Below are 18964 nucleotides of genomic sequence, written 5' to 3' on the forward strand. Positions count from 1 at the left end.
TTAAGTTTCCAAACCACGTTTTAAAGGCAACACATTCAAATCATTGCGGGGAGTGGAAGTCCTCAGTGACTGTGCATTGTGGTCGGGGGCACAGCCACATCAAGTATCCCAATATCTAAGACCTACAGAAATGGCCATGGCTCCCCCAGTGAGGCTCAAAATAGCAAAGCCTTCCTCTGGTCCAGGAATGAGTGTCTACGTAGGTTTTTGGTGTTCAAACTCAATTCCTCCTGCTTTCAGGCCAAGTGCTTTAAAGATGGAGCTGTTCCCACTGCCCCATAGTTTACTCAAATCAGTCTTTAATGTTTGTAGAGCCCAGCATCTTTGTGAAGGGGAAATGAGCTTTGGAGATTTCTCACTTCCTCCCCATGAGAGCTAATCACACACACGAGTCATGGAGATTTCTTTCAACAGGAGGTACTGGCTCCATCTTACTTTCGCTTGTCAGCATCCTTTTCAGCTTGAAGGAGGAGTAGGCTACTGAAGATGGTAAAAATCGGCACTCATCTTCAGGCCTCAGAGCATCCTAGCACCAGAAAAGCACTTGGAAAATTGCAAGGACCAGAAGTACGTGACTAATGAATGACTGCATGGAGAGTCTTAACAGGATGCTACCCAAAGCTGTAACGCCACTGTGCCATGACAAGACGTAAGTGGGGAAAATTCTGCTGGAAAAATGTGGATCCGAAAGGCAAAAAAACAAAACAAAAACAAAAACAAACAAACAACAACAACCAACCAACCAAAACACACAAACAAAACAAAATACTAATATTAAGCGCCTCTCTCTCTCTCTCTCTCTCTCTCTCTCTCTCTCTCTCTCTGTGTGTGTGTGTGTGTGTATGTGTGTGTGTGTGTGTGTGTGTGTGTGTGTGTGTGATATTCTGAAAGAGGAGAGAGATGAACAGAAAGCAGAACTCAGAATGAAAAATTTTTAAAGGAAAATGGTGTGGTTAAAAAGGGGGGAGGTGCTTAAGATATTATATGTGACAAGAGATTTGGAAAAGCTTCTTTTTTTGTATTCAAAGAGAGGTTTCAGGACTTTAGTGACCCCAGTGCCTCCTCCATTCAGCTCTTGACAAAGTCTGTTTGACCAGGTAGCAGGTCTGTGAAAAGGTCATGAAAACATTCGAATAAATTGATGTCAAATGTCTGTCTTCTGGGAGACAAAGGCTCCATGAGACAGGAGTTTGTGGAGAAAGCAACTGGATTCACATGTTGCCTGGTCCACAGGCATCTCTTACCTGGAGATTTGGAGATGAATGAGCAAATGATTGACAGCAGAGTTCTTGGCATCTCTGTAGTCAGATCTCTCAAGACTTCTCCCACAATTCCCGTTGAAAAAAGACCCTCTCCCTGCTGCCCTTTTTAAGTTGAGTTTCCTCGCAAGCTCTTTCTATTCCATTGTCAGACTGTCAGGGGACAAATACCAGCATTATGCTGTCCGCATCACTATACCCACATGCCTGCCTGGGTTTAGTCCCATTGTAACTCATGTGGTAACACTGTAGGGTATTTCTTTTTCCAAAATGGATGATGCATTTAGCAAATGTTATAGATACAGGAGGTTTTAAGTGGGACTAAATGCAGCAATTAATGCTAATGAGTCTGCTGTTAGAGTGTAATATTCTTGCTGTTATAAAATCACGCACCACTGAATGTGGAACCTCAGTTTGTTCAACAGATGCCGATCTTAATGGCCACATTCTTTCCCATGGATAAGTTAGCTTTAGTTAAATGTACCATTAAAAATAACCATTTAAAATGTTAATGGAAACTGTGTCTGTAACCATCAGGAATTTTTATTTTAACCTCTGCTTCATTATTTCATATTTTCAAAAGGTCTTTGAGAAGGTGAGGACCGTGTTTTCCATGTATTGCTTCCAATCAGGAAGCTGATAAGTCTTCACAGTGCACAGGCCTGTGCTATTAACATTACCTGTGTTTAGAGACTTGGCTTCCTTTGTTCTCATCTGTGGTGCATTCAGGGTGTGCGGCAGAGTTGGTTAAATGGGATTCTTGGTTGCTCACCTACTTGATAGTACCATTATTGTGTCATACGTTGTGATTAACAGAGCAAAACTCCAAGATGTTGCTAGGTAGAATAAGAAACCCTCACGTGCTCGAACAAGAAGCTGGCTTAGGCATGAGATGTCTCTGGAAAGTGGAATTTGTAAAGCAACGAACTGACGTGTCACAAGATCTCCGCGTCTTTTCTAGGTTGTACCCTTCACTGTACTCAGGACATATTCTGAAAGTTGTAGAATGTGGGTGCATGGTGAGAGTGATGAAACTCCAGGCTCATCCTGCAGGACTCACAGTCTCCAGGCACCACTGGAGCTGGCTGGGTCTGAGGAAAAGGGACGTGGGGAGAGGATGAGCAGATCCAGAATTATTAGGCACTTTTTTTCTTCCTTTCTCCTCCCTGCCCCTTTTCTCTTTCCTTCCCTCCCTCCTTTCTTTCTATTTTTCTTTGTGAGACATGGTATGATTTAGCCTAAGCACGCCTCATCAAACTCCTGACCCTCCTTCCTCCACTTCCCAAGGTGGGAACTGACAAAGTAGGCTTATCAGGGGCCATTTCAACTCCATGACACAACTATTTCGCAGGAAGGCTATGTCCCCAACTAGAAGGAATTCTAGCCGTCTCGATTATGAGATTTTTATTTTCATTTGTTTTCTTTCATTTAAGAATTTGCTCAACTATTACTCAAACTCCCTACAGTCTCCTGATGTAGTATAGACTCTAAGGGTGGATTTTGTTTGTTTGTTGTTGTTGTTGTTTTTTTTTTTAAGAATTAAAAGTAAACCTCCATAGTGTGGGTGGTGCTAATTGTCTAAAAGCCAAAAGATAACAGAGAGAACAGAAAACAGAGAGGCCTGTGTTTGTAGTCCAAGGATCTAGAAACTAACTTGCTACTGTGAGGGTCTCTGGGTAGATTCCATTGCGTTGGCCTGATAGCATCACATGACTCACGGGGAAGCTGCTCAGGCTTGTAACCTCAATTTCTCTCCACCTAACATTTTCTTCATACCTGAGTTTCTAGTCAGGTTTACTTCTGGTGTTTGTGCATCCTCACGGAATTGTCTTTTTCTGGCTAGACAGAAATGTGGAGGTTTTGTTTGTTTGTTCTTGTTTTGAGAAATATATGCTTTTTACCAAATGGTCAGTGTGTTTCTTATGTATTTGAGCATGGGAGACAGGCTAGGGTAAGGAGAGAAGATCCAGAATAGTGCAAAGTAAAGAGAAAGTAGCTAAAGTTTTTTTACTTTGCTTTAGAGAAAAATATGTAAGTAAGTGTCATGATTTTGAGAACTCCAGAAGTAGTCAGCAGTATCTTCTGGAGAAAGATTGGGTCAGTGAGAGTGGCTGGTGAGGTGACTTCTCCCAGTGTGTGTTCCAGGACACAATTCCTGGCTATGAGACCTTTTTGAACTTGGAATCCATTAATCAGGACAAAGATTTAACTAGTTGAAGAGCAAAAGAAAAGAATTGAAGAGTCAAAGTGGAGCAAAGGTCTTGGACTATTCACACTGACCAGTTCTGTATCTGAGGGAAGCAACATCTGCCTTTTTTTAAAAATTAGACTTGGAATCAGATGTCACAATGTGACAGTGGCTGATAGACAAATTCCACAGGTACCAGCTTTGTTGGAAGGAGGAATTGATCTATATTTAATCATATTTTAACAACTGTTTGCTAAGTGTAAGAGGATCATAAAGGTGAGGAAGATCGGGCCTTTCTGTAGGAGATTGCTTTGTTGAGCTTGCTTTCATGACCCAAAGTTCCTGTGGATTAAAGGAAATGAAACCACAGACACCTGAGAAAATTTAAAGACTCCAAGTGATTTTTTAACACAAAGAAAAAGGGTTGGCTGGACTTCGTTCGTCCTTGGGGTCCTGGATTCCCTGGGATCTTCCAAGTGGTAGTCAATCTTGTCTTTGCCACCGATGCTGGATCGTTTGGAGCACACCTGATGGTTTGCTTTAATGAGTAGCTCATTTGGAGGATGCCCATGCTAGAAAGCCCAGTCTAGAACAGTGGTAATTAGGCCAGCAATGTTTTGGGTCCCGAAGTCAGCCTGATTGCTGGACCACAGACAGGAGTTGGAGCTTACATCTTAGCATGCGTCCAGTGCACAATCTACTACACCTATGCAATGACCTCGCCTATGCGAAGAGCAACAATACTTAGGGCATTTTGAACACCCAATGTTAGGTTGACTTTTACTGTCATGTGCCAGGAGAGTAAGGGCTTCTTGCTCCCCGAGCAGAGTCAATGAGGCTTCGTATGCAATACCCAGAGTTCCCTTTGATGGGTCTGTGTGTACACTTCTGCAATAATAAACTCCTGAGCTAATGGTTTCCTGAGTCCTTCAAGTTGTTCTTGCATACTATTGAGCCTGGGGATGCTGACAGAGGCCCGCATCCCTTACTGCGGTGTGGTTAGAAGGTCACAAGTCTATCAGTTCATCCCAAACTTGCAGCTGTTACGTGGGCTGAGGCACCCTTCCTTGTCTGAGTACTGACGCTAGCCCTGAGTTTGATAAGTACACGGTAGAAGGGCATTTCCCGATTGTTTTTAAAAATGATATTCAAATATGTAGAGACTGGGCCTCTCTGCTGCCTTCTGAAGACAGAGGGCAGAAGGAAAAGGATTTTGCTGTTGTTGTTTTGTTTTTCTGAGATCCTTACATTTTTATGGGAGCTAAGCATAAGGGCTCACTCCATCACTCACCTGTGAAGGAGCATTTTAGGACCAGTTCTCTTGACTGCATTTCAGGCCTGATTGGAATCCTAAGAATAAACTATTGACTGTCTTGGTCAATTAATCACTTACCCTTGTCTTTTTCAACCGTGAACTGCTTCACTCTTCTTTTTCTCTTGATAGTTTCTGTCTGGCCTGTGTAATGCTCTAAGGACCCTGTGAAGACTCTGGGACTATTTGGGGAAGCTAACTTGGAGCAAGAATCTTCATAGGTAGAAATACCAGACCACTTTGGGGGTGGGGTAACTTAGGATCTCATTCAAACTAGCCCTTAAAGACAACCCCAGAAATGGAGACAGTAAAGAAAGAACATGATTGAGCTGGGTGTGGTGGCGTATGCCTTTAATCCCAGCACTCAGGGAGGCAGAGGCAGGGGAATCTCTGTGAGTTCAAGGCCAGCCTGATCTACAAATTGGTCTAGGACAGCCAAGGCTACACAGAGAAACCCTGTCTGGAAAAACCACACACACACAGACACACACAGACACACACAGACACACACACACACACACACACACACACACACACACGATGTGATGTTCTGCCCCCACTCCCACTCCGCAGGGTCCCACTGGGTAATTTGCTCATATTGGTTTTATTATCCCTAAAGGAAGACAGAGGAAAACAAAATATCAGGGACTCTCTTTGCTTATTCTTAAGGGAAGACAATTATGGTAAATAGCACATTCACTTCTGCAGAGGCAGCGCTGTCAGAAAGCCTTGCAGCGATTTTCCAGCATTTTGTCTGCCTCTCTTGCCTGATGTTTGCTATCATTGGCTTCGTTTCCTGAGCTATTCATGAAAGCCTTCAAGAAACAGAGCAGCCAACCACAAGATCACTTGGACTCAGGTCAACTACGACACACATCTCCTTTTCACGTTTATTTCATTTTGTTTTAAGATCACAGAAGAGCAGAGCATTCATACGTGTAAAGTAACAGAAGAGAGAACCAGAATTTAAATACATTTAAAAAGGAAAAAAAGGCTTTTTTTAATTTTAATTTTTTTTACACACATTGCGCTTTTTTTTTTTAACTTTCCTTCACAGAGCTAGTATTCAGGGAAAAAATATCCACCCAATAAACAAAAATCAAGTAACTTGAGCAACAAAACAACTGAACCAAAAAATGGCCATGTGTTTGTATCATTAAGGAAGATCAGTTCATGTCTACAGGGCTGGAAAAAGGAATATATTTTATATATATATTTATATGTATATAACACTGTTAATGAGGAGACATCTAACCAAGAACAGGATTTATACAATCTTCAGGAGAGCAATGGAAAAGGAGGGGTGAAGCAAGGCTGGGGGGGGGGTTGGAGGTCTCCTTCCCTCCCCTTGTTATTTCCTCCCTTTAGCCCCACCCCCACCCCACCCCCAGCAAACACTTGGGGAGCAGGACTCGGCCAAAGTTCACCAGTGAAGAGGAAAGACTTAGGTAACTGGGTTCAAAGAGGCTCCTGACCGATGGTGAGGGCTGCTGCTGCTGCTGCAACGCCAGGAAGCTAGCTCCATTGGTTTTATTTGCAAGAAGCAGATTTTTATTTTTATTTATTTATTTATTTATTTTTACTGTGCCTAGATTTACACAGGGAGGGTCTGTGTCGGGAAGAATGTAGCTAGCTGTAGGGTGGATTCAGGAGCACCATTCAAAAAGCTGTGCCTTGGAAACAACGATGGAACTGTGGAGGTGTTCAGTGGGTGGCTCTCCCACTTACTGTGTCCTGAGTACAGTAAGCCCGCTGTGCATCCTCATCTAAACAGTGACACTAATGCCGGAAGTGACGAATGAACTCTGCTCTTCGGTGTCCAGGAGACCCCTATTTCTTGTGCTCTTTGGGGAGATTCATGAAAAGGTGACCGGACAGGTGCTAAGCTGAATGTTGAAGACAGAGTGGGGACAGACAAGTGGACCTGCGCTGAGTCGGCCGAGTACGTGGCCCAACAGAGCAATCCCTTGTTTATTGCTCCAGCAACTGTTCTTGCTCGACCTCCCTTTCTGGAAACTCAACTTTCACATTTGGTTTTACCTTTTACAACTCTCAGTCTCTTTCAGCGGTGCCTCCCAATAGGCTTTTGTGTCCTGTTTCACTCATATCTGCTTTAAATGGTACCAATTCAAAGTGTTAAAAAAGAAAAAGAAAGGAAGGCTGCTCTCTATCCACTTGCTAGATTGCCCAGCCTATTACTCAAGTTTCTGGAAACTTCTGTACAAAACCCCTTCCCTTGCCTGCTTCTCACAAAACAGCCTTTTGAACTTGCTTGGGACCAGCTGAGAATTCCCAGTGACACACGTTTACCATAACGAAGGCCTTGGCCCAGGATGAGAGAACACTGCTGTTTCCTCTCACATGGGCAACTTCCTCATTTGTTACGTATGCAATGCCCAATCTGGCCACTTTCCTTACTATGAAAGGCTACAGTTCAACAGTTACATGCTCCAATATCACGAACAAGGAAGCCACGTCAGCTTTTTGGTGCCTTTGTTTTTAATATGAAAGTGCGCTTCCTCTGCATCCCTAAGAAGTTTTTTTCCTCAGGAGAGAATCATGGAATGAGTCCAGAGCCCCTGTGTTCTAGAAAAGACTGTATTGTGGAGATTGTGGACGGAGAGCTTTAGAGAAAACCAGAGACCAGCGATGGCTCTGCTTGGATCCTTTCGTGGGTGGTGGGATTTAATGACTTTTCAATTTATATTCAAAATCAAAAAGTTTAGAGGTGGGAGAGACCATGGCGTGTCGCTTGAATTCTTGACTTTCCAAAAGAGAAAAATTAAAAACTCAAAAATGTGAAATAACTTGCCAGTGTCAGTGTCACGGGGCTTTTTGTGTGTTGAGACTCAGAGTAACAACCCAATTTTCCTCACTCCAATCCAGATACACTTTTCATGTTATAGATGCCTTTTGTCCTCAGTAAATGAACGTAAAGCCTCAGTGTGACCTCAGTTTCTTTCTGGAATAGCCTGGGAGGAATTCATATAGTCTCTTTTGATGACTCTGTCGTTTTGGTTAGAGGTCCACAGGACACTGTGTTAAACCAGCAGGAATCTCAGAAAGGCTAAGATTACACCTGCGAGTGACACTCCCCATTCAAATGACTCTGCACTTTATTTATAACCCATCAGCACGTAGATAATACAGAGGTACAGGGGGTATGGGAGTCAGGAAGCTTCAGCAAGATATTTCTCAAGAATAGAACATATTTCTTACATCACATCATTTATTCAAATTAGGATGACAAAGAAGTTTTCTGAGTGTGGTTAAGTGTAAAGCACACCAAAACATAGGGAGTGTTGTGATCATTTGTTTGTGTGTAAGTATTGGTGAATCTGTTGGAGCTATTTAAATAAAGATACAATACAGTGTATACTAGCTGGCAAGAAACCAATAACCTGGGGCACAGGGACACTTCACACGCTAGTCCACTTTCTTTCAGTTTGCCTAGGGTTGGTTGGGTCAGGCTGGAGAATCTTCACTGAGGCAGAAGACACTAAGAGGAGCCTTTTGCACTTGGCTGGAACTGCCTCTAAGTATTCTGGGTGTCTGCTTCCTTTGGCTAAGGCAACCATGTTTGGAACTTCAGTCTTTCCTCTAGACCTTTGATCTCTAAAAGGCTTTGGCTTTTTCTTACTATTTTGACTTCTTTTTCTTTAAGATTTATAGGTTGAGCTGAACTTGCACTCTGCATAAAAAATGAAGTTTACATAGTTTATATTATGTACATAAACTAGTGATTTACATTGATTTACGCATGATTGGTGCCTAATTTATTAATCAGCACAGTATGCAAATGCGCAGACAAGAAATCAAGATTTTCAAATAAGTTTCCTACAATATCCATAAACATTTCGCTGGCGTGAATGCTAAACCTAAACCTAATATTAACACCAGCTGCCTTGCCAGGAGGATAGCAATATACATTGTGGGTAAACCCAAATTCTTTCTTGAGGTTCAGTTGGTGACATTTGAACAGCATAGCTAAGTGCAAACGAGAATAGTTTACTTTTCTTCCCACTGGCATGCACGTAAATGTGAACTTCATTTTGCATTTAGTGAGATGTTTACAGATATGATATCAACCGTAATGGGGAATTTACATCACTTGCGTAGACTAAGTCTCTGCAGGAGAAACATTTCAAGTACTTAAGCAAGAAAGAGACTTCCTGAAGTAGGCTTGTGTTTCTTAACTTGGGGCCTATCTCACATTTTTTTTAATGGTATGTTTACTTGTCTTCAGAATTTTAATAGCTTTTTAGGTCAGATATAACATTGCATTTACATTGTTATCAAAACTGGCTGTTTGCAGGGGAACCAAGACTAAATCCAGGCTGAGAATTTGTGAGAAGAAAAACATGAGGGCATGGTTAGTCCTATAGCACGTGGTCTCTTCAGCAAATTTCTTCTAAACAACAACTACAAAATGGACAAAAGGGGATCCCTGTCTTTCTAAATGAAGCATTACTCTTAAAAACAAAACAAAACAAAAAACCAAATTCAGTACCTCTCTTCCTTTTAAGTTTAAACAATTGCTCTAAATTTTTCTTATAATACATACATTATTGTAAATATATAATTTGAAAAGATATGACTTAAAGCAATACATACACATATATATTATTAATCGTTATTAATTTTTGCACAAAGAATCCACAGCCTGTATAGAACAAAATTAAAAATTTTGGAAGACTAGCCAATAGAAGCTGTCACATCGCAGTCATCTCGGAGAGGACCCTGTGACTGTGGGCTGAGAAGTAGGAGCTCACAAAGCAGTCTCCTGCTGAGGACTTTAGTTTCTCTAGGCAGAGGAGGTAAAGTCCATCTTTGGAGGAGAAACGAGGAGAAACGACCTTTTGTTTCCATCCTCCAAGAACGTGAAAATCACGAGTATTGGTATAAGGTCTCTTTGAATAGCCCCAGTTGTCTATGAAGAAAAAAAATAAATGTTCCTGGTAAGGGGGAAATGCCTGTCTGACTTGGAAGAGAAGGCAAGAGCTGAGGGGAAAATCCTCCCCAACAGGAACAGAAAACACGTCTACTTTTCCATAAGCTGTTATTCTTTTCAGACAGAGCAATTTTAAGTTTTACAAGAACAACGTTCCTCCCACTAGGCAAAGCAGTTTTCATCAACAACTACACGAAGAATAGATAATTATTAAGTTGTAGAAGCCAGGATAGTTCTCTTTCTTTGGGGGCAGGCCCTGGGCCAAGGTTATTTCTACTTTTAAAATAAAACACTGAGGCTAAAGGTTTTGTTTTTATGAATGGTGTGACTTCACTTCGTATACAAAGAACATGAAACACAGGAGTGGTCCAGAAAAATGGATGCGCTCCACTCCTCACTACCTATTTTTTTCCCCAGTAACTTGTTTTGGACTCGGTACTTTGATTGCCAACAAATGGATCACACGAGAGATCTGTATCAATGTGATGAATTTTTCTGTCAATTGTAGGACTTCTTGGCCTAGGTCCTCTGGCCCTTGCAGTGATTCTAATCTTGCTTCAAAGAGGGCTGTCCTGTCCTCCATGTGACTCCTCCCACAAAACCCAGTGCTTGCTGGTCCTTATAGTAGGATGGGGACGGTGAAGTCCAGGTGAACGGTTAAAGGCTCTGATAGGTTATAGAGATCTATTTCTAAAACTCATAATAATGATGCTGAGTTAACTCCTCTTTCTTTATTCCTCCCATCTATGCCAGCATGCAGTCTTCTAAGGTTTTACTTAAGGATATGGATGCCTCTTTAACATAGGAAAATCATATCCTTCGGTTCTTGTACAAAGAGGACTAGACTGCTAGAGAAATCCTTGATTGCCAACATACCATATCGGAATATGGCATACCTTCCCTGTGTTCTAGTAGCTACCATCATGGATAGGAATTACTATCCTGTCTCTTGATTTTCCATAAACACTCTTACCATATTGAGCCCTGCCTACCCTCTGTTTCATGTCCAAACTGCAAACCGTGAAGAAATATAAAATACTGTTCAAATTCCTTCTTTCCTCCCTCCCTGCTCCCTCCTTCCCTTCCCTCCCTCCTTTCCTTTCTTTCCTTCCTTTCTTCCTTCTTTCCTGTCATTTTGAATCAGGTGACAGCCATTTCACAGGTTAGAAAACTCAATGAGCATTGGCTCTGTGAGATAGCATCACATTACGACCTCAACAATAATCCTTCATCCTTCGCTACGGTGAACCACTTTGAGTGCCTCTATAGTCTCTATAGTCGTCAGGGAAAGTGCTGGCTGGTTCCCTAACAAAAATATGCATACACAGAGAGGCAGCCTTCTTGTAGGACCTCTGGTGATATTATGATGCAGGGCTTTGGGATGCTCATACAACTTCTGCCTTCATCCATCATCACAAGTTGCCCAGACCTTATGGCTGAGCAATCAGCTCAGGCTTCAGTGTCAGTGTCAAGATAAGCCTCATGGTTATACATCTAAAGAGAGGAGAGAAAGTGAGTGCAACCTGCACCCCAGGGGCCTGGCTTAGGATACTGACTGGCCTCCATGGGCCATGGCACCACACACATCCTCAGTGGAGCAGGAAGCCAAGAAAACATTAGCCTAGAACTCAAGAATCAAAATCCACAATGAAGAACAAAGCCTGGAACTCGTATTATGTGATGGCCAATACGAGGCCAGAGAGGTTTAGCAGCCTCTACTGAAGACTTGGGCATCTACCTAGTTTTCATGCCTCATTTATAATATTTTATTGGGGCAACAATCTCTGATTAGGGGCATGATGGGGCAAATGCAGTGTTTGGAGATTAGTGAAGGCGCAAAGCAGGCCTGCTTGGGATCTTCATGGGCTCTTCCTTCCCTTGGGGGGGGGGTCACCATTCAGAGACCTACTTGTTTCTGGAGATTTGCTCAATACATGCTGCTGCTCATTTCTACAGTGGGGCTCAGCCTATGTAAAGATATGGAATTCATGAATACTCCAGCTTGTGAAATCAGAGACCATCTTCCTCTCCTAGGTCATGTCATCTGGGCCACCAATCTGTTCCCCATCTGCTCACCCCATTGATAGTAGGCACTTTCATTTACAGTGATCTTCTGAATGACTCCCAACTGGGTTCTGAAAATGGGACTAGAAGGGGTATGTGGCCCTGCCCTTAGAAGGAGCACAGCTTGGTTTGAATGCACACTGATGTCATCATGTGACTGCCATGAATGGGGGTGGGGGATGGGCTTCTGCTCCTTGCCTCCCACCCAGCCATCTCCCCCAGCAACTCGTTACAGCCGCGTCTCACAATTACAATGCAGGACATTATCTACAGCACAATGAGTCTATGTACACATGGACCATTCCCTTGGCATGCTTTAGAGAGAGACACATACACGCTCACGCACATGTACACCTACGTGAGAGCGAGAGACTTGAGCACACGCGCACAGTGGAGAAAATGAACATGGCACTTCCTAGCATTTGCGGCGCGTCTAGTGTTCCTGGGTTGCTGGGGTAAAGAGAGGTGGGGGTAGAGAAAAGGGGAATGTTTGGGATGGGTGTGGTGGGGACAGAGCACACTGGAGGGAAAGGGGATATTCTTAAAAGTTGGAGAGGGGGGTGGAGGCAGGGGAGCCCGAGAAAGGCTCAACGCAGGTTTCCTTTGATAGTCCAAAATGGCTACACATCAGCTCAAATGAAAAAAAAAAAAGAGTAAAACAATTATGGAAATATAAACACCAAAGGCAAGACCTTCTTTTTTCCCCACAGATGAAAATGAGTGAAGGGAGGATAAAGTGTGGGGGCTATTACTATCCATCTGGTACTGCTGGAGAAGTCTCATGTGTACACCAGGTGTCCTTAGCATGATGGAGTCTTGACACAGCAGCCGTTTGCTTAGAAGATAGACACATATTCTGGGAGAGGTCTTCCCACCCTAAATTATACTCAGATTTTTATTGATGGACCTTACATTTGTTTTTAGTGTTTGTATTCCCTTCATTTTCCTATTCCCCCTTCATTTATAAACACACAATCTTGTGAAACAATAGTCTCCCTCCCCCATCTTGCTCTCTCTCTCTCTCTCTGTATCTGTGTGACGCATTTTTGTGTGTTTTTTTTTGTGATTATTTTTAAATTTTTATTCTATTAACATTTGCTGAGAAGGCAGAGCAGGGATGCTGCCAGCAGCCACAGTGGTACGGCCAGACTGATGGATCCGTTGATTCCTCTCACCGACCCAGGTCCTGTAGAGCAAAAGAGAGAGAGAGAGAAAGAGAAGAAAGTAAGCACCTTTGGCCAGTTTCACTTTCAGCTGAGCAGAGGTGGCCAGGGGCTGATGTCTAGCTGTCTGTGCTCAGGATGGTTCCCGTTTTTTTTTAAGCCCCACCCTCTCTGAGGTCCAAGCGTGTGAAGGTGCCTGGTTTATTGTAAGTATGAAACTGCTCCTGCTTGAGAAGCTGCTGAGGTGGCTGTCATGACGGTGTTGTGCCACGCTTCTCTCCCTGGCTCTCCACGTGATTACTGTGAAGCCAGCATGGCTTAAGATTGAACGGCCCAGGGTAGATCCTTCAGAAGCCCAGCACAGGCTCTCCCTACAGACATACCACAGAGCTCCACCAGTCTCAGACGGCATCAATCGTTAGATTCCAACTTCTTTGTGTCATGGGTGAGAGAGAATTATTATTATTTTTTCTTTAACAGGGTGGGGGACTATTATAAAGTGGCATTTATGCACAGGTGGTACATTAGCAAGGTAAAAAACAAAAAGTCCTAGAGGCACATGAAGAAGCAAAGGTCCTCCTGCTTAAAGGTGTCACCTTAAAAACTAAGGAAAAAAAAAAACAAAGGCAAGAAACCTGGGAGAGTGTCGAGGCTCAAGGACAGATTCAAACCTCAGGCGACTAAGAATGGCCCTCACAGGGATCCTTGAATGTCACTCAGGGTCTCTCGGGTGCCAATGGGGGCAGACTGTGGGTGATAGGGGTTTGGGTCCGAGAGGCACAGTGGGGTAGAGAGGAGAGGGTTGAGGATTTGTGTGCAGATGGTATGAGTGACGCGGAGGCAGAAATGGTAGGTCTGACTTCTGAGCTCATCACCCACACTTCTTGTCCTGTTTCCTCCTTTTGTGTAGCTGTGGTCATATTTCATTGAAAGAAAAAATTGTTAAAAATTTCCACTGAAGAGACTTTGATTTTAAGGGGATGTGTGTAGACAAGGATACTTAAAATAGAAACCGACAGGACTGTAATTATGGGTCACTTTGAAGTTGTGTGTACCACTTATGCAGATTCTGTGTGAGTGAGTGTATATGTGTGTGTGTGTAAAACTGGTGGTGTGCAAGGACAACGGAGGCATCATCTAGTGTATGACTTTCTACCAAACTACTTAAAAAACACAGGACTGCAAGGAGTGTAGCAAGGAAAAAGATTGAATTCAAGAATGCCTTCCTAATCTATTTTCTGTGTAAACAGCAAAAGCAACGATAAAAACAAAACAGAACCAGTAAACAACTGAATGATAAGGCAATGTATTGTCATGTGCGCTTGGTAAATAAGACTATAAATATACTGCAACAAGTCATGTTTTCCAGTGCAATATCAAAAGAAGAGAGAAATTACATCCAGAGCAATATTTCCGCCGCTCATCAGCAGGGCGGCTGAGTACTTAACCTTGTTGTGTGACTCCAGAGTCTTTGTCACCACCACATGGTGAGTTTCAGCAGTGAAACACAGCAGTGAGTGTCTTGATTAAACATTTGGGGAGTGAAATTCTGGTTAAAACAATGGTTAGTCCAGACAAAACTACAGGAAGATGGAGACAGTATCCGCCTTATTTTTTTTTTTTAAAGTATAAGATATTTTGGCTAGAGTGCCACAGAATATTGCTTAATATAAAAATATGAACATATGCAAACTTTGAGCCTTTCAATTATGCAAAGTGAGCTTTGTCTGGTATAAAACCATGGAAACTGGATAAACATGTTAAATATCCATCAATTCTAGTCCAACAACTCATTCTGCGGTTTCCTGAAAGTCTAGGGTATCATATTAATAAAAGACATCCTGGCCACCTTCTTGTCTAGACTCATGAGAGCTGAGATTCAAACTGCCTGTAGTAATTGTTCACCAGCCTCTGATGCCCAGGGGTCCTGATACTCCAGGCAATGTCTGCGGTGACCTCCCCTGCTCCCCACCATGCTTTCTGGATGCTGGGTACTGTCAACCTCCCAGGCCTCTTGCCTTGGCAGCAAAGCTTTTCTCTCGTGTCTTCTAGTAGCTGTCTCTATATGAGGTGGCATGAGCTCACTAGCACAGTTGTCTGTATTGATGAACCAGAAAGGCTTTCAGAATAGAGAAGAACTGCATAAAAATTAAGGCCTCATATGCCCAAATGATTTCTGCTTTGCTCTGGGGATAGCAGGAAATATATTAATTGAAAAAGCCTGATTCATTTCCCCCCCCCTGTAGTCTCATTGTTAGTGCTAGGACAGGCTACATTGTTTTCTTGACATCTCAGGATTGAGTAGAATCCATAGACAGCTAAGAGACGTAGATTTTTCTTTTTATTCAAATGGTAGGAAGTATTTAAGAAAGCAAGAGTTCTACTATTGAAATGCATAATATATACTCTTAGGAAGCTAGATAAAGATTTTAAACTCAACATTCTTATTAATGCATATCCATGTGTCATCTATGATCTACCTATCCATCTACCCACATAGGGAAGTTTATATGCGCTACAGATACATATATATATTATTCTTGGTCTTTTGAAATACATAATACAAAGTTAACTACTGCTTTCACATGGTATTCTATGTTGTAACGGGAATTCCCATCATGTATATATAAATAGTTTTTAATTTTATTCTTGATAGTCTTGTTATACATTTGAAATGCCTTGTGTGTATCTGGTAAAGACACCTTTGCCTTTAGTATTATTTATTAAGTTCTCTCATATAGCCATTTAATGTGCTTACGTGGTTTGCTCTTGCTATAATTATTTTTAAGAGTAAAACAGAATTGAGGAATACTGTAAGTGAGTAACAGTTGGGGAATTATCACAAGTTGGCATGCAATTATAGATGCATACGATGGCATAGGCGACTACTCCAGTTAATGGCTAGTTCAAAATAATCCACAAAATCATTAATTATGGTTTAGTTCGTAGCTATGAGATCTGCTTATTTGTTGAAATGCAAATGATAAATCTTAGTTCCTGTGCCAGATGGCCACGCTCAGCAAGTGCTTTCCTATACTGACAGATATAATGAAAGCCCAAGTCTGCAAACATAACAGCCTTACGAATAGATAGGCAAATGGAAACACAGTTCCAAAGCTTGCTAACATGGTTCTCACAGACAACAATCACACCATGAGATTTAACCATATTCTACATGGGCATTATGTACACGTGCACATGCTGGTATGTGTGGTGCTTCTTAAATATCAATATATTATGCAAAATGCAGAAATTTTGGTTTCAGAAATGAATGAAATGCCAACCCGAATAAAAGATGTATGTGATGTGCATCAGGCATAAAGGGAAAACAAAGTCTTTTTTAAAATTTATTTTCTCTGTGTGTGTGTCTCTGTGCATGTTTGCATGCCAGTGTGTGGGCGTGTGGGCGTGCGTGCGTGCGTGCGTGCGTGCGTGCGTGTGTGTGTGTGTGTGTGTGTGTGTGTGTGTGGTCAGTGGATATGTAATGACAGCTAATTCTCCTCTTTGCTCATGTCAGTCCCAGGACCAAACTCAGGTCTTTGGGATTGGCAGCAGGTGACTTTACCAACCGTGCCACTGAGCCTGTAGCAGTTTAGAGCTTTTAAGGTTTACTAATGAAAAGAAAAATTTACCTGCAGCAAAATACTAAGTCACTGGTCAGCATCCCCAAGGGTCTCCCACTCAGGTGAAGGACTGTATCAAAGTGAACACTAGATCACAGCTTATTCTGACAGTGCTTAAGTAGGGCAAAACCTGTAATTTATGGCAAAGTTTATTAAACATCCTGAGACTGAAGAATAGAATTTTTGGGCAAGTTTCTCTATGGATGGTGTAGGATTCTAATCTTATTGCTTTTCCTTTCTGTAAAGTCTCAAAGATTGGACAAAGTCTTTTCTTCAAAGGTCTATTTTGGAGACGCTTTTTAATTCACAGACAAGTGGTGGTTTCCTTGTCCTTTTCCACTGTGACTAGATTTATTCAAAGTCATCTTTAACCATGTCCACTACGATCCCTGGGTGTCCATTTCAGCAGAAAATAAATTAGAATCAGTCTTAATATGTTTGTGTTTCAATTATACACAAAGAAAAATTTTGAAATTGTCAAAGGCTGATAGAAAAACATTTTTAAACAGTTTATGAAAGAAAAAAAGTTGAATAATGGAGCTCAGCAATCTCCAAAATATTTCTGTTTTGTGTGATCTACACAGACTGGATCCTTTGGTGGCCTGGGAAGCCATGTTGAAAGCAAGTGCGATAACGTTTACTCTGGTGCCACCTGCTGTCCATTTACTGTTAGTACAGTTTCCTCTGTGTGAATTAAGGTTTGAAGTCTAATGTCGCCTAGACTGGAGCAGATGAGAGGAGAGATGGCATTGGTTTTGAATACTGGACTTTAAATGTGGGCTCTTCCTGACTTTACACTCAATATTTACTCCTCGGAAAGTGAGATTTTGATCAGATTAATCCCTCTTATAATAAACTTAATAGGAACACATCTTTCTCCTCATAGCAGGCATGGTGGAGCGTGATTGTAGTACCATGACTCGGAAGTGGAGGCAGGAGGATAGACGTTTATGGCCAACTTGGTACGTATGAGCTTAAAGGCATCCTGAAACCATGAGACTCAGACTTAAAAAAGAAACAAAAACAAAAACAAACAAACAAACAAAAAACCCAAACCAAACAGAAAACAAAGACAAAAATCCCTACTATCAAATACTTTCCCACACCACTTACGAAAAAAACACTGCCGCCTCATTGTGAATAAAAAACATTATACCTGATGTCATCACCGACATAAAAGTCCTGCAGTTTCACAGGTGCCACAAGGCAAATAATGGGTAATTCGTAATCATATCACTGGGGAGAGAAGAAAGGCTAAAAGAGGGTATTAATATTTTATGTCTTCTTGCTTCAAAGAGTTCTGTCTCAGGAGTATGTTCCTGCTACCTCTTACCTGCTGAGACACAGATAACCTGCAAGGAGAGGCCTCGAACAGGGGCCAGGTCTAGGCAGCAGTACAACCCCTCTGGCTTTTGGATGCAGAGGGACGTGAATCCCACCCCACACCCCATACCGTTTAACTACTAGTGGTGACCATAATTGTCACACCCTTTTGGGATCTAGAAGGAAAGCTATTTTCATGAGAGACAACTGACAGGGAAGCGATGACCAGGAGGGCATGAATGAAGGTGACATCTGGTCCCATGCCTGCTTTCCTAGTGCTTGTCTAGGGATGGGCCATGAATGTGAGGTCGATCTAGTGTATGCATAGGAGGGCAAGCCTTATAGGGGTCATTTGACAGTCTTGCCCCGTCCTTGTGGAGGTAAGAGTGTAGACTGTGTGTCACGTGGCTAAATGGGAGTACATGACAAGCATGAAACTGCCTTTTCTGGGGATTCAGAAGTCCAGGTAAACTGTAGCAAGTGAGGGTTAAAGAACCCGAGCGAGCTGAGGCAGGGTGGAAATGTTAACCGCCTGCATGCCTCATTTCTGGAGTTGCTGCTTAGCTGCTAGGCCGGATGCAGGTGCCAGAGCCCAGCAATGCATTTACTTGAATAGTCAGCAAGTGACTGGAAAATTCTGAAAGCTTTGCCACTGAGTAGTGACAAGTGAGCTCTGTGGGGTTAAGCGTAGACAGACCCTTAAGGTGAAGTGCATACGAAATGGGAGAGGGGACGGACAGCAGGGAACAAAATAACTTGCTTTAGCCAAGGGATTTTAAAGTGAGTCACTGTCAAAGGCACTACCTGGGCCATGAGTCTGACTGGGGACTCTTTGTTAACAAGGGTGTTCACAACTTGGGGAAAAAAAAAGTTACCAACTGTGCCGTTGAAGATTTTTTATCACAAATCCCGATGCTACATCAAACTCAAGTTCATAAGAACACAGTATATTGCTATGAAATCTTAACGTGTGTCTAGAAGGCATTTATAAACAGGAACCATACCTTTTTGCTTGAAGTGCACGGTGGTGCCAATTTCTAAAAAAGAAACATTTAGCAAAAACAAAAACAAACAAACAAAA

General features: G+C 42.3%; 1 protein-coding gene across 3 annotated transcripts in view; it reads right to left on the reverse strand.

Moving 5' to 3' along the window:
* Window positions 1-5637: 5637 nt before the first annotated feature.
* LSAMP (limbic system associated membrane protein) overlaps window positions 5638-18964 on the reverse strand; it is a 2140464-nt gene continuing 2127137 nt past the window's right edge. For 2 of the 3 annotated variants that reach the window (XM_084800474.1, XM_084800475.1), the window contains 2 exons: window positions 18888-18920; window positions 5638-12960 (listed from right to left, as the gene is read on the reverse strand). In XM_084800474.1, coding sequence (XP_084656600.1) covers window positions 12863-12960; window positions 18888-18920 — 131 coding nt within the window. In that variant the 3' untranslated portion in view covers window positions 5638-12862. The remainder of the gene's footprint in view (window positions 12961-18887; window positions 18921-18964) is intronic. The other variant, XM_084800476.1, reaches the window with a different exon arrangement.

The sequence above is a fragment of the Acomys minous genome (genome assembly GCF_964271855.1).
Source record: "Acomys minous genome assembly, chromosome: 11".
Taxonomy (NCBI): Eukaryota; Metazoa; Chordata; class Mammalia; order Rodentia; family Muridae; genus Acomys; species Acomys minous.